The following is a 12469-nucleotide window of genomic DNA, read 5'->3' as shown; positions in this document are numbered from 1 at the left end:
CCCCCCCAAAAAATTAAGGAGTTACCATCAGGGCACAGCGGAAACGAGTCCAGCTGGGAACCAAGAGGTTGCAGGTTTAATCCCTGGCCTCGCTCAGTGGGTTAAGGATCCAGCATTGCTGTGAGCTGTGGTGTAGGTCGCAGACGCAGCTCAGATCTGGCGTTGCTGTGGCTGTGGCATAGGCTGACAGCTATAGTTCCGATTAGACCCCTAGCCTGGGAACCTCCATATGTCACGTGTGTGGCCCTAAAAAGACAATAAATAAATAAATAAATAAAAATTGAGAGAGGGAGAGCTCAGTGTTACTTGTAGGAAGTGGGAATTAATCTTTGATTGATTGATTGATTCAGCAAATATTTATTGTCTACCAAATGCCAGGTACTCTTTTTTTTTTTTTTTTTTTTTTAAGGGGGCTGAACTCAGCGTATGGAAGTTCCCAGGCTAGGGGTTGAATTGGAGCTGTAGCTGCCGGCCTACACCACAGCCACAGCAACTCAGGATCCAAGCCTCATCTGTGACCTACACCACAGCTCATGGCAACACCGGATCCTTAACCCACTGAGCGAGGCCAGGGTTTGAACCCACATCCTTATGAATACTAGTCAGATTCATTTCTGCTGTGCTGCAACGGGAACTCCAAATGCCAGGTACTCTTAAGTGCACAGGTCCTCATGGAGTTTACAGTCTAGTGAGGGAGATTACTGTTAAACTATTTGTGATTGTGATAAGTGCTACAGAAGACAAGTATAGGATGCTATGAAGTCTTAATAGTTGGGAATCTAACACTGGGAACATGAAATTTAAGCTAAGACTTGAAATCTGGGTAGGAAATATATAGCTGGTGGCATAGGGTGGGGATGGGAGTATGAGGCTACTGAAGAAAGCTGGAGCCAGATTATGAAGGTTTTACAGGCCCTATGGGATTATAGACTTTTTCTCTAAAAGGAAGCGGGAGGCATGAAAGGTTGTAAGATGGGGAATGATATGATCGGATTTAAATTTTTAAAATGTCATTCTAGCTGCTGTGTGGAGAGTAGATTGAAGAGAGGCAAGGCTAGAAGCGGGGATGTGAAATAGGAGGCTTTTACAGCAGCTTCCGGTTTGAGGGAGGGCTGTGTGCTTTAGAGAAGTCAGAGGTGAGGCTGGGGGGGGGTGCGGTGAGCACGTGTGGGCATCTTGAATGCCAGGAGCTTATGGGGAAAGGCATAGTCCAGGTAACCCAGGGTTGCTTATAAATGGCTGGAATTGCTAGGGAGGGGTAACTTCAGACCTCACGCCTTTTAGTCCTTATTGCCATAACTTGCCATTATCTGTTCCAGAGCACCACTGAAGAGGGTTTCTGGGCAGAGGAAAGGTAATAACGCACAATGGCTAGAAGAACAGGCTTTGGAGTTAAGAAAACCTAGGTTTGCAACCTATCTTTACCACTTATTTGACATATGTCATTGGATAACTGAGCCTTGGTTTCCTTATTAGGAAAATAATCTGGAAAATATTGGTATTATTATTATTATTTTTTTGCCTTTTCTAGGGCCGCTCCCATGGCATATGGAGGTTCCCAGGCTAGGGGTCTAATCGGAGCTGTAGACGCCAGCCTACGCCAGAGCAACGCAGAATCTGAGCCGAGTCTGTGACCTACACCACAGCTCACGGCAACACCAGATCCTTAACCCATGGAGCGAGGCCAGGGATCAAACCTGCAACCTCATGGTTCCTAGTCGGATTCATTAACCACTGTGCCACGATGGGAACTCCAAAATATTGGTATTAATAGCTGACACTGGGAGTTCCCATCCTGGCTCAGCAGAAAAGAATCTGACTAACATCCATGAGGACACAGGTTCGATCCCTGGCCTCACTCAGTGGGTTAAGGATCTGGTGTTGCCGTGAACTGTGGTGTAGGTTACAGACACAGCTTGGATCCCGTGGTGCTGTGGCTGTGGTGTAGGCCAGCGGCTACAGCTCCGATTAGACCCCTCGCCTGGGAACCTCCATATGCCGTGGGTGCTGCGCTAAAAAGACAAAAGACTATATACATGTGTGTGTATAGCTGACACTGTAGCTCACCATGTGCCATAGTAGCTCTCTATGTGTTGTAAGCACTTGACTTCTGTTACTCCTTTAATCTTCACAATAATCCTATCTGTTAGGTACTTTTATTACAGATGAGGAAACTGAGGCATAGAGAAGTTGAGTGATATGCTGAAGGCTATACAGTTGATGAGCAAGTGGGCTGGATTTGAAATCCAAGCAGTCTGGCTCTAGAATCTGGGTTCTCCTGCCTCACTGGGTCATGGTAAGGATTCGATGAAATGATGCACATTAAACAGCTAGTATAGCTCCTGCAGTGTAGTGCTCCTCATCAGTGTGTCTTGCTGTTGATGTTATTCCATCGAAGTTATGCCTCAGGAAGATCACTTTCGTCACTGTGAGGAGGGCATAGTTTGGAGCGGATTGGAGATCAGTTCAGAGGCACTGGCTTTAGGCAGATCCGTGGGGGAGGACCCATGTGGTCTCCTAAGTTGCCTGAGGTCACCCTGACAGTAGTGGAGGAAGCAGCCCACTGCGTTTGCGTTGTTTTCCTTGTCTTGATGGGCTCCCTATAAATCAAGGGGATTTTTATTTATTTATTTATTTTTGCTTTTTAGGGCCACACCTGTGGCGAATGGAGGTTCCCAGGCTAGGGGTCGAATCGGAGCTACAGCTGCCAGCCTACACCATGGCCACAGCAGGGCAGGATCCAAGCCACGTCTGTGACCTACACCACAGCTTACGGCAACGCCGGATTCTTAACCCACTGAGCAAGGCCAGGGATTGAACCTGTGTCCTTATGGGTGCTAGTCAGATTCGTTTCTGCTGAGCCATGATGGGAACTCTCGGGTGTCTGTCGTTTTTGTTTTTAATGAATTTTATTACATTTATAGTTACAACAATAATCACAACCCAATTTTATAGCATTTCCATCCCTCTGCCCCCCAACCTGTCTCATTTGGTACCCATAAGTTTTTCAAAGTCTGTGAGTCAGTATCTGTTCTGCAAAAAAGTTCATTGTGTCTTTTTTTTAGATTCCATATGTAAGTGACAGCATATGATGTTGGTGCCTCATTGTCTGTCTGACTTCACTTAGCATGGTAATCTCTAGGTCCATCCATGTTGCTGCAAATGCTATTATTTCTTTCCTTTTAATGGCTGATTGAGATTCCATTGTGTATATGTACCACATCTTCTTGATCCACTCCTCTGTTGATGGACATTTTGGTTGTTTCCATGTCTTGGCTGTTATGTAGAGTGCTGCAGTGAACATTGGAGTACATGTGTCTTTTTGAGTCCTGGTTTTCTCTGGATAGATGCCCAGGAGTGGGATTGCTAGATGAAATGGTAATTCTATTTTTAGTTTTCTGAGGCATCTCCATACTGTTTTCCACAGTGGTTGCACCAATTTACAATCCCACCAAAGGTGTAAGAGGGTTCCCTTTCTCCACACCCTCACCAGCATTTATTATTTGTAGACTTTTTGATGATGGCCATTACGGCTGGTGTAAGGTGGTACCTCGTAGTGGTTTTGATTTGCATTTCTCTAATAATTAGTGAAATTGAACATCTTTTCATGTGTTTTTTGGTCATCGTATGTCTTCTTTGGAGAATTGTCTGTTTAGATCTTCTGCCCATTTTTTGATAGTTTTTTTTTTTTTTTTTTGGTATTGAGCTGCAGGAGGTGTTTATAAATTTTGGAGATTAATCCCTTGTCAGTCACTTCATTTGCAAACATTTTTTCCCATTCTATGGGTTGTCTTTTCATTTTGTTTAGGGTTTCCTTTGCTGTGCAGAAACTTTTAAGTTTAATTAAGTTCCATTTGTTTATTTGTGTTTTTATTGTCATTACTCTAGGAGATGGATCTGAGAAGATATTACTGTGGTTTATGTCAGAGGGTGTTTGGCCTATGTTTTCCTCTAAAAGTTTTATAGTATCTGGTCTTATATTTAGGTATTTAATCCATTTTGAGTTTGTTTTTGTATGGTGTTAGGAAGTGTTCTAATTTCATTCTTTTACATGTGGCTGTCCAGTTTTCCCAGCACCATTTATTGAAGGGACTGTCTTTTCTCCATTGTCTATTCTTGTCTCCTTTGTCATAGATTACTTGACTGCAGGTGCATAAGTTTAATTCTGGGCTTTCTATCCTGTTCCACTGATCTATATTCCTGACTTTGTGCCAGTACCATATGGTTTTGATGACTGTAGCTTTGTAGTATAGTCTGAAGTCAGGGAGCCTGATTCCTCCAGCTCCATTTTTCTTTCTCAGGATGGCCTGGGTGTCTTTATTTCTAACTTGTTCCTTCTAGCCCACCTAGCTTTCTAAAACTCTAATTGGCTGATCATGTCATTTTCTTAAAAAATTTTTAGTGACTGCATACAGGTTGTAGCCCAAACTCCTCAGCAAAGGGTTGAAGGCCTTTTACAACTTTGACTTCTGTCTGCTTTCCAACTTCAATCTTCTACCTTGTATTTCTTTTTCCTTCTTTTTTTTTTTTTGTCTTTTTAGGGCCACACCAGTGGCATATGGAAGTTCCCAGGCTAGGGGTTGAATCGGAGTTGTAGCTGCTGGCCTCTGCCACAGCCACAGCAACTCGAGATCTGAGCTGAGTCTGCAACCTACACCACAGCTCATGGCAACACCGGATCGTTAACCCACTGAGCAAGGCCAGGGATTGAACCCGCAACCTCATGGATACTAGTCAGGTTCATTAACCACTGAGCCATGACAGTGACTCTTCTTTTTTTTTTTTTTTTTTTCCTTAATTGTTGGCTGTCCCAAGGCATGTGGTGTTCCTGGGCCTGGGATCAGATCTGCCTGCAACTGGAGCAATGCCAGATCCTTTAACCCTCTGTGCCAGGCCAGAGATTGAATCTCCATCCAGACACTGCAGAGACACCTTGAATCCTGTGGTGCTACAGCGGGAACACCCCCCACTTTTTAAATTTTGGGGGGGGGGCCATGACTTGCAGTGGCTTGATGTGGGATCTCAGTTTCCAGACCAGCTGAACCCAGGCCACGGCAGTGAAAGTGCCGAGTCCTAACCACTAGGCCCCCAGGGCACTCTCTACCTGTATTTCTTTTTCTTTCTTTTTCTTTTTTTCTTTTCTTTTCTTTCCTTCTTTCCTTTCTTTTCTTTCTTCTTTCCTTCTTTCCTTCCTTCCTTCCTTCCTTTCTTTCTTTGTCGTTTAAGGGCCACACGCACCAATAGCATATGGAGGTTCCCAGGCTAGGGATCAAAATGGAACTGTAGCTGCTGGCTTATACCACAGCCACAGCAACGCCAGATCCTATGCCACAGCTCCTGGCAACACCAGATCCTTAACCCACTGAGTGAGGCTAGGGATCAAATTCGCATCCTCATGGATACTAGTTGGATTAATTTCCACTGCACTGCAACGGGAACTCCACACCTTGTATTTCTAACACTGCAGGTTTCTCATTGTTTCTGAATGAAGCTACGAGTTTGCGGCTTCTGTTCTTTTGGTCTTTTTTCTTCTGCTTATAATGCTCCTCTTCCCTTTTTTTTTTTTTTTAATAAGGAAACATTTTATTTCATTTTTTGTCTTTTTGCCATTTCTTGGGCCACTCCCGTGGCATATGGAAGTTCCCAGGCCAGGGGTCGAATCAGAGCTGTAGCAACACAGCAACACGGGATCTGAGCCGTGTCTGCAACCTACACCACTGTTCACGGCAATGCCGAATCCTTAACCCACTGAGCAAGGTCAGGGACTGAACCCGCAGCCTCATGGTTCCTAGTCGGATTCGTTAACCACTGCGCCACGACGGGAACTCCTTTTTTTTTTTTTTTTTTTTTTTCAAAATGAAGGCCTATTCCTTCATCAGACCTAATTCAGGTAACAGTAGCTCTGACAGGGATAATTGATGACGTTCTTCGCTGAATCCACGAAGCACTTTGTATCTCAATGTGTAACCCAGTAAATCTATGTTCCTACTGCATGCCATCCACTCTTTCAGATGTTGGGGATGTTACAGTGAACAAAGCAAGACAAAGTCCCTATCCTCATTCTAATAGGGAGAAAGTGAAGGGGAAAATGCACACACACACACACACACACACACACACACACACTCCTATACATATAAAATGAATAATAAATGCTTTAAAGAAAGATAATGCAAGGAGTTCCTCTGTGGCTCAGCGGGTTAAGGATCCAGTGCTTTCACTGCTGTGGGTTCGGTTGCTTCTGTGGCCTGGGTTTGATCCCTGGTCGAGGAACTTCCACATGCTGAGGGTGCAGCCAAAAAGAAAAAAAAAAAAAGCAAGATTAAGAGATTGAAGATGGAGTTCCTGTCGTGGTGCAGCGGAAGTGAATCTAACTAGGAACCATGAGGTTTCGGGTTCGGTCCCTGGCCTCACTCAGTGAATTAAGGATCCGGCGTTGCTGTGAGCTATGGTGTAGGTCGAAAACGTGGCTCGGATCTGGTGTTGCTGTGGCTCTGGCATAGGCCAGCAGCTGTAGCTTCGATTAGACCCCTAGCCTGGGAACCTCCATATGCCATGGGTGTGGCCCTAAAAAGCCGGGGGGGGGGGGAAGAGGTAGAAGGTGATGGGAGAAGGGGGCTCTGCTATTTTTTAGATAGAGTGGTCAGAGAATGCTAGTGCCTCTTTGATAAAGTAGCTTTTGAGGAGAGACCTGAAAGATGTGAGGAAGCAGGAGCTACCGCTGTGGCTCAGTGGGTTAAAAAGCCGACTAGTCTCCATGGGGATGCGGGTTTGATTCCCTGGACTCACTCAGTGGGTCAAGGATCTGGTATGGCTGAAAGCTTCTGTGTATGTCACAGACGTGGCTTGGATCTGGTGTTACTGTGGCCGTGATGTAGGCGGGCAGCTGCAACTCCAATTTAGTCCCTAGCCTGGGAACCTCCATATGCCACAGGGTGCCTCTGTGAAAAGAAAAAAGAAGTGGGGAAGCAAATGAATATTTGGAGGAAGGATGCTGCAGGCGGAAAGCACAGCAGCTACAAAAGCCTGAGTCAAAAGTATGCATGGCTGGAGTTCCCGTCGTGGCGCAGTGGTTAACGAATCTGACTAGGAACCATGAAGTTGCAGGTTCGGTCCCTGCAGTTGCTCAGTGGGTTAACGATCCGGTGTTGCCGTGAGCTGTGGTGTAGGTTGCAGACGCGGCTCAGATCCTGCATTGCTGTGGCTCTGGCGTAGGCTGGTGGCTACGGCTCCGATTAGACCCCTAGCCTGGGAACCTCCATATGCCACGGAAGTGGCCCAAGAAATAGCAAAAAGACAAAAAAAAAAAAAGTATGCGTGGCTTAATTAAGGAATAGCAGGATGGTTAGTGTAGCTGGAATAGGGTGAGTTGATCTCTGTTTTATTTATTTACTTATTTATTTAGTCTTTTTAGGGCCATACCTGCAGTATATGGAGGTTCCCACGCCAGGGGTCCAATTGGAGCTGTAGTCACCGGCCTACACCAGTCACAGCAACATCAGATCTAAGCCGTGTCTGCGACCTACACCATAGCTCATGGCAATGCTGGATCCTTAACCCACTGAGCAGGGCCAGGGATCAAACCAGAGTCATCATGGATGCTAGTCAGATTCGCTTCCACTGAGCCACGATGGGAACTCCCCCCCCCCCTCCTTTTTTTTTTTTTTTTTTTTAATCTCTGTTTTAAAAGATTGCTCTGGGAGTTCCCATCATGGCTTAGCTGTAACGAACCCAACTAGTATCCACGAGGACTCGGATTTGATCTCTGGCCTTGCTCAGTGGGTTAAGGATCCAACGTTGCCATGAGCTGTGGTGTAGGTCATGGACACAGCTCAGATTCAGCCCCTAGCCTGGAAACTTCCATAAGCTGCGGGCGTGGCCCCGAAAAGACACACAAGAAATCAAAAATAGGAGTTCCCGTCGTGGCGCAGTGGTTAATGAATCCGACTAGGAACCATGAGGTTGCGGGTTCGGTCCTTGCCCTTGCTCAGTGGGTTAACGATCCAGCGTTGCCGTGAACTGTGGTGTAGGTTGCAGACGCGGCTCAGATCCCGCGTTGCTGTGGCTCTGGTGTAGGCTGGTGGCTACAGCTCCGATTCCATCCCTAGCCTGGGAACCTCCATATGCCGCGGGAGCGGCCCAAAGAAATAGCAAAAAGGCAAAAAAAAAAAAATCAAAAATAGAGAAAATAAAAGGCTGCTCTGACTGTTGTGTATGTGAATGAGTGAGTACGTGTGAATGTGGGTCTGAGAACTGAGTTTTTGCTGAGTAGAGCCCAGTAGCCCCTGAGCATGTGGAATTGGTGACCTTGACTTGGGTGGGTCTCCTGACTTGGAATTTGACTCGGAGGTGGTTCCTCTCTTCTAGGCTTGGCAGCCTTGGTGTCATGGACTACTACCTGATGGATGCTGCCTCCTTGCTGCCTGTCCTGGCCCTCGGCCTGCAGCCTGGTGACACTGTGCTGGATCTATGTGCAGCCCCTGGGGGAAAGACACTAGCAATGCTTCAGACTGGCTGTTGCCGTAAGTCAGGGGGCTGGGGGCTTGGGCAAGGAGGGCTCCCCCTCATCTGGTCAGAGGTGCACTGAATGGAATGGGCTCTTTGGTCTAGGTCAGAGGTGAGATAGTGCTTGCTTGCTAAGCTGGTGTGTTTTCTCTTTTCTTAACCCACTGAGTGAGGCCAGGGGTGGAACAAATCCTCACGGATACTCTCTCTGGTCCTTAACCCACTGAGTCACAGTGGGAACTCCTGTTGTGTTTTTTCTGTTTGCAGTTATTTTTTCTCTTTCTCTGTCACTTTGCCAAGGATGATTGCTGAGCAGAGCAAGGTCTCTGAAGGCAGATTAAAGTAGGGCCCTGATTAATCTGCTCCACGATGCTTTCACTCCTCTGTGTCTGTTTACTTTGTCTCTAAAATTAACTTCTATTTTTTTAGCTTGCCAGCTAAAGCTATAAGATCTGGCTGCAGCAGCCCCTTCTAGCTTCAGTGTGTCATTCTTCCCCAGGCTTTAGGTGCTTTAGCCACATCCTGCTGCTCCCCTCCTACTCTGAATGAGCCTTCCCCTTTGCTCAGGTCACTCTAGAATACCCCTACCCTATCTAGCCGGTCTTCCCCCTTTTAGCTTTCAAGCCTTAGTTCAAGTGTGCCACCTCCTGGGAGTCTTCCCTCATGACCTCTGCTGGCCAGTTGAGAAGTGGCACCTCTGTCTCCTTGCTCCCGCGCTGTGGGCATCAATCACAGTAGTGTTACATCAGAGTTTTACTGGGCATGCATATTCCTCCTCCTCAAGATCATGAATTTCTTGAGGACAGGCCCAAGTCTTACACGGTAGTATAGCCCAGCCTGGGCCGTGTACATTTTAAGTGTTCAGTTCACTTCAGCCATCTTTTGGCTGACATCTTGCTTTAATGTAGGCAATATTTTTTCCTTGGGGGCCTGAGAAATATCCACATAGGGGCTGTGATTTTCATACTGACCCTGGAGCTCAGCCAGGCTTTACTTGCCATGTGTTCTAGCCTTTTTGTTGGGCCTGGACCTTTCTTTTCCAGTTCTCATCAGCCAGCTTGCACAGTTTGAGTTAACTTCCAGCCTTAAGGTAGGCCCTATGGGTGAGTGGTGCAGAGAGGTACCACATTGGATCTCTGCCTTCTGGAAGTCTAGAGGGAGTGGGGGCGGGGGGGGGGGGAATGTCGATGTGGCTTAATGGGTTCAGTGCAAGGGGTTGTGTGCTGGGCTTTGCTGATCTGACTGAGTGCTGCGGGAATCCGTCAGAAGGGGGAAGGAATGAGATAGGGTTCCTTGTACAATGAGGAACTTGAACTCGGAATAGGTAAAAGGACCAAGGAGAGGTATTGAGAGTTGCTTTTCTAAGATATCCTGAATTACAAACACCTCACCCTCATTCCAGATCCTTACTCAGGTGACTCTGGATCCCAAGGAGACAGGGATTTTAGGGCAAGAAGGGAACTTAGCGTTTACCAAGTCCAGCCGTCATATTTTATGGCGCGGGAAATTGAGCCTCTGCCCCCTGGGGTCTACATTGATTGACTGTGCCCGAGACTCGCTCTGACTCTCCATCAGCACCATTGCCAGTGGGATGTTTTCTTGTGCTGTGGCCTCTGCAGTTTCTTATTCCTTCAGGCGTAAGATGTTCATACTACTCCAAACATCTATGGAGCAATGCAATTCCTGTCAAGATTCCAATGGCGTTTTTTACAGAAGTAGAAAAAACAATTCTAAAATTTACACTCCCGCAGGCAATCTCGCCGCCAATGATCTTTCCACATCGCGCACAGGCAGGCTGCTGAAGGTCCTTCACAGCTACGTGCCTCAAGATGTCAGGGAGAGGAATCGAGTTCGAGTCACATCATGGGATGGCAGGAGGTGGGGCGAACTGGAAGGGGACACCTTTGACCGGGTAAGTGATTCCTGACCTGGGACATCCTGTTGTCCCAGGTGGATATCCCCCATCCTGGCTCTAGGCCAAGAGGGGGTAGGATCTAGCCCGGTAGATATCGGCAGAGGTTACTAAATCACTGTCTCTGGAGGCTAAATCAGTTTCACTTCTACTGGCAATGACTAAGAGTACTCTTTTCAGGAGTTCCCATTGTGGCTCAGTGGGTAAGAACCCAGCTAATATCCATGAGAATGTGGGTTCGATTCCTGGCCTCGCTCAGTAGGTTAAGGATCCGCGTTGCCAGGAGCTGCCGTATAGGTTGCTGATGAGGCTTGGATCAGGTGCTGCTGTGGCTGTGGCATAGGCCGGCGGCTGAGGCTCCAGTTTGACTCCTAGCCTGGGGACTTCCATATGCCGCAGGTGCAGCCCTAAAAAAGCAAAAAGAAACAAATGAAAAAAAGAGGGTACTGTTTCCTCCTATCTTGCCACCACTGATTTTGTTCAACTTTTTGGTTTTTGCCAAACTGAAACCATCTAATTTACATTTTATTGCTATGAATGAGGTTGAAAGTCATTTCATATTTTAAGTTATTCGTATTTTCTTTTTACTGGCACCTTCTAAAAGTGTTTATTTAAGCTGTAGGCGCAGGTTACAACTGTGGCACGGGTTTGATCCCTGGCCCAGGAACTTCCACATGCTGTGGGTGCATCCAAAAAAGAAAATTATTTGAGGAGTTCCCATTGTGGCACAGTGGAAACGAATCCGACTAATAACCACGAGGTTGTGGGTTTGATCCCTGGCCTCACTTAGTGGGTTAAGGATCTGGCATTGCCACGAGCTGTGGTATAAGTTGCAGATGCAGCTTGGATTCTATGTTTCGGCGGCTGTGGCTGTGGCTGTGGCTGGCAGCTGCAGCTCTAGTTGGACCCCTAGCCTGGGAACCTCCATATGCTGCAGGTGTGGCCCTAAAAAAGCAAAAAAGAAAGAAATTGCTTAAAACATATACTTCTCGGGAGTTCCCTGGTGGCCTGGTGGTTAGGACTCAGTGCTTTCACTGCTGTGGCTCAGGTTCAGTCCTTGGTCTGGGAACTGAGATCCCACATCAAGCTACTATATACCGCAGCCAACTGCTCCCCCCAAAAAATATATGCTTATAAAAATATATATAGTTATTGTCTCTGTGTTGCCATCTGACACATTTATCTAATCCGTCTAGTTCTTACCATCTTGCCTCAGCCACCCTAAGAAATTAAAAGACCAAAGCTTATGATAGAATCCTTTATGCCTTGAGAGATCTGCTTCCTATGTGTGTGGGCATCTCCTGTTCAGCTGTTTCGGCACAGAGGCAGCAGAGCAGAGTGGAGAGAACATGACCCCTGCTGTTGACCTACGTTGTTTTTGAGTCACAGGGCTGCTGCTTATCGATGTTGGGAAAGCTGCTTGATCTCCCTGAACTTTAGCCTCTTCATGTGTAAAATCGGAGAGACTGCTGTACAGACTGTTGGGAGAGTTCAGTGAGCACATCCCGGGAAAGTGCTTAGTGCAGCAGGTGGCCGTGCCGATTAGGCAGGTAGCAGCCATCATCATTATTTAGCCTGCGTGCTCATGCTTCCATTGATGGGGACTCACTGAGGCTTGGGGGCTGAACACCTCTGATGTTAGAAAGTTCTTCCTCTTGCTGACTTAAAGTCTGTACACTGCATGTTGTTTGGATGAGTACAAGGATTCTGGCCGGATTGCAGCCCTGGTTCCGTCACTCACCAACCAGAGAAGTTTGTGCAAGTTAACCTTTCAGTTTAAGCTTCAGCTTTTTCATCTGTAAAATAAGGGTAATAGTGGTGTCTATCATGTAGGGAACATTAAATTTCCACTGAGCCACAACGGGAACTCCATCTTTTTACCCTCTTTTTTTTTTTTTAGACTGCACCTATGGAGTTGTCATACTACATTTTTTTTTTTTTGCATGTGTTCCCTCCCAGGTGTAGTTTTTTTGTTGTTTTTTTGTTTGTTTGTTTGTTTTATTTTCCCACTGTACAGCAAGGGGGTCAGGTTATCCTTACGTGTCTTTTTAC

At 46.6% G+C, this 12469-nt stretch overlaps 1 protein-coding gene across 2 annotated transcripts in view; it reads left to right on the top strand.

Annotated features, from left to right (window-relative positions):
- Positions 1-12469, top strand: part of NSUN4 (NOP2/Sun RNA methyltransferase 4) — a 34671-nt gene that overhangs the window by 5911 nt on the left and 16291 nt on the right. For both annotated transcript variants that reach the window (XM_047789192.1, XM_047789191.1), the window contains exons 3-4: positions 8368-8522; positions 10257-10417. In XM_047789192.1, the coding sequence (XP_047645148.1) occupies positions 8368-8522; positions 10257-10417 (316 nt within the window). The remainder of the gene's footprint in view (positions 1-8367; positions 8523-10256; positions 10418-12469) is intronic.

Source organism: Phacochoerus africanus, chromosome 8 (genome assembly GCF_016906955.1).
Source record: "Phacochoerus africanus isolate WHEZ1 chromosome 8, ROS_Pafr_v1, whole genome shotgun sequence".
Lineage (NCBI taxonomy): Eukaryota > Metazoa > Chordata > Mammalia > Artiodactyla > Suidae > Phacochoerus > Phacochoerus africanus.
This window is presented reverse-complemented; position numbering and strand designations above follow the sequence as displayed.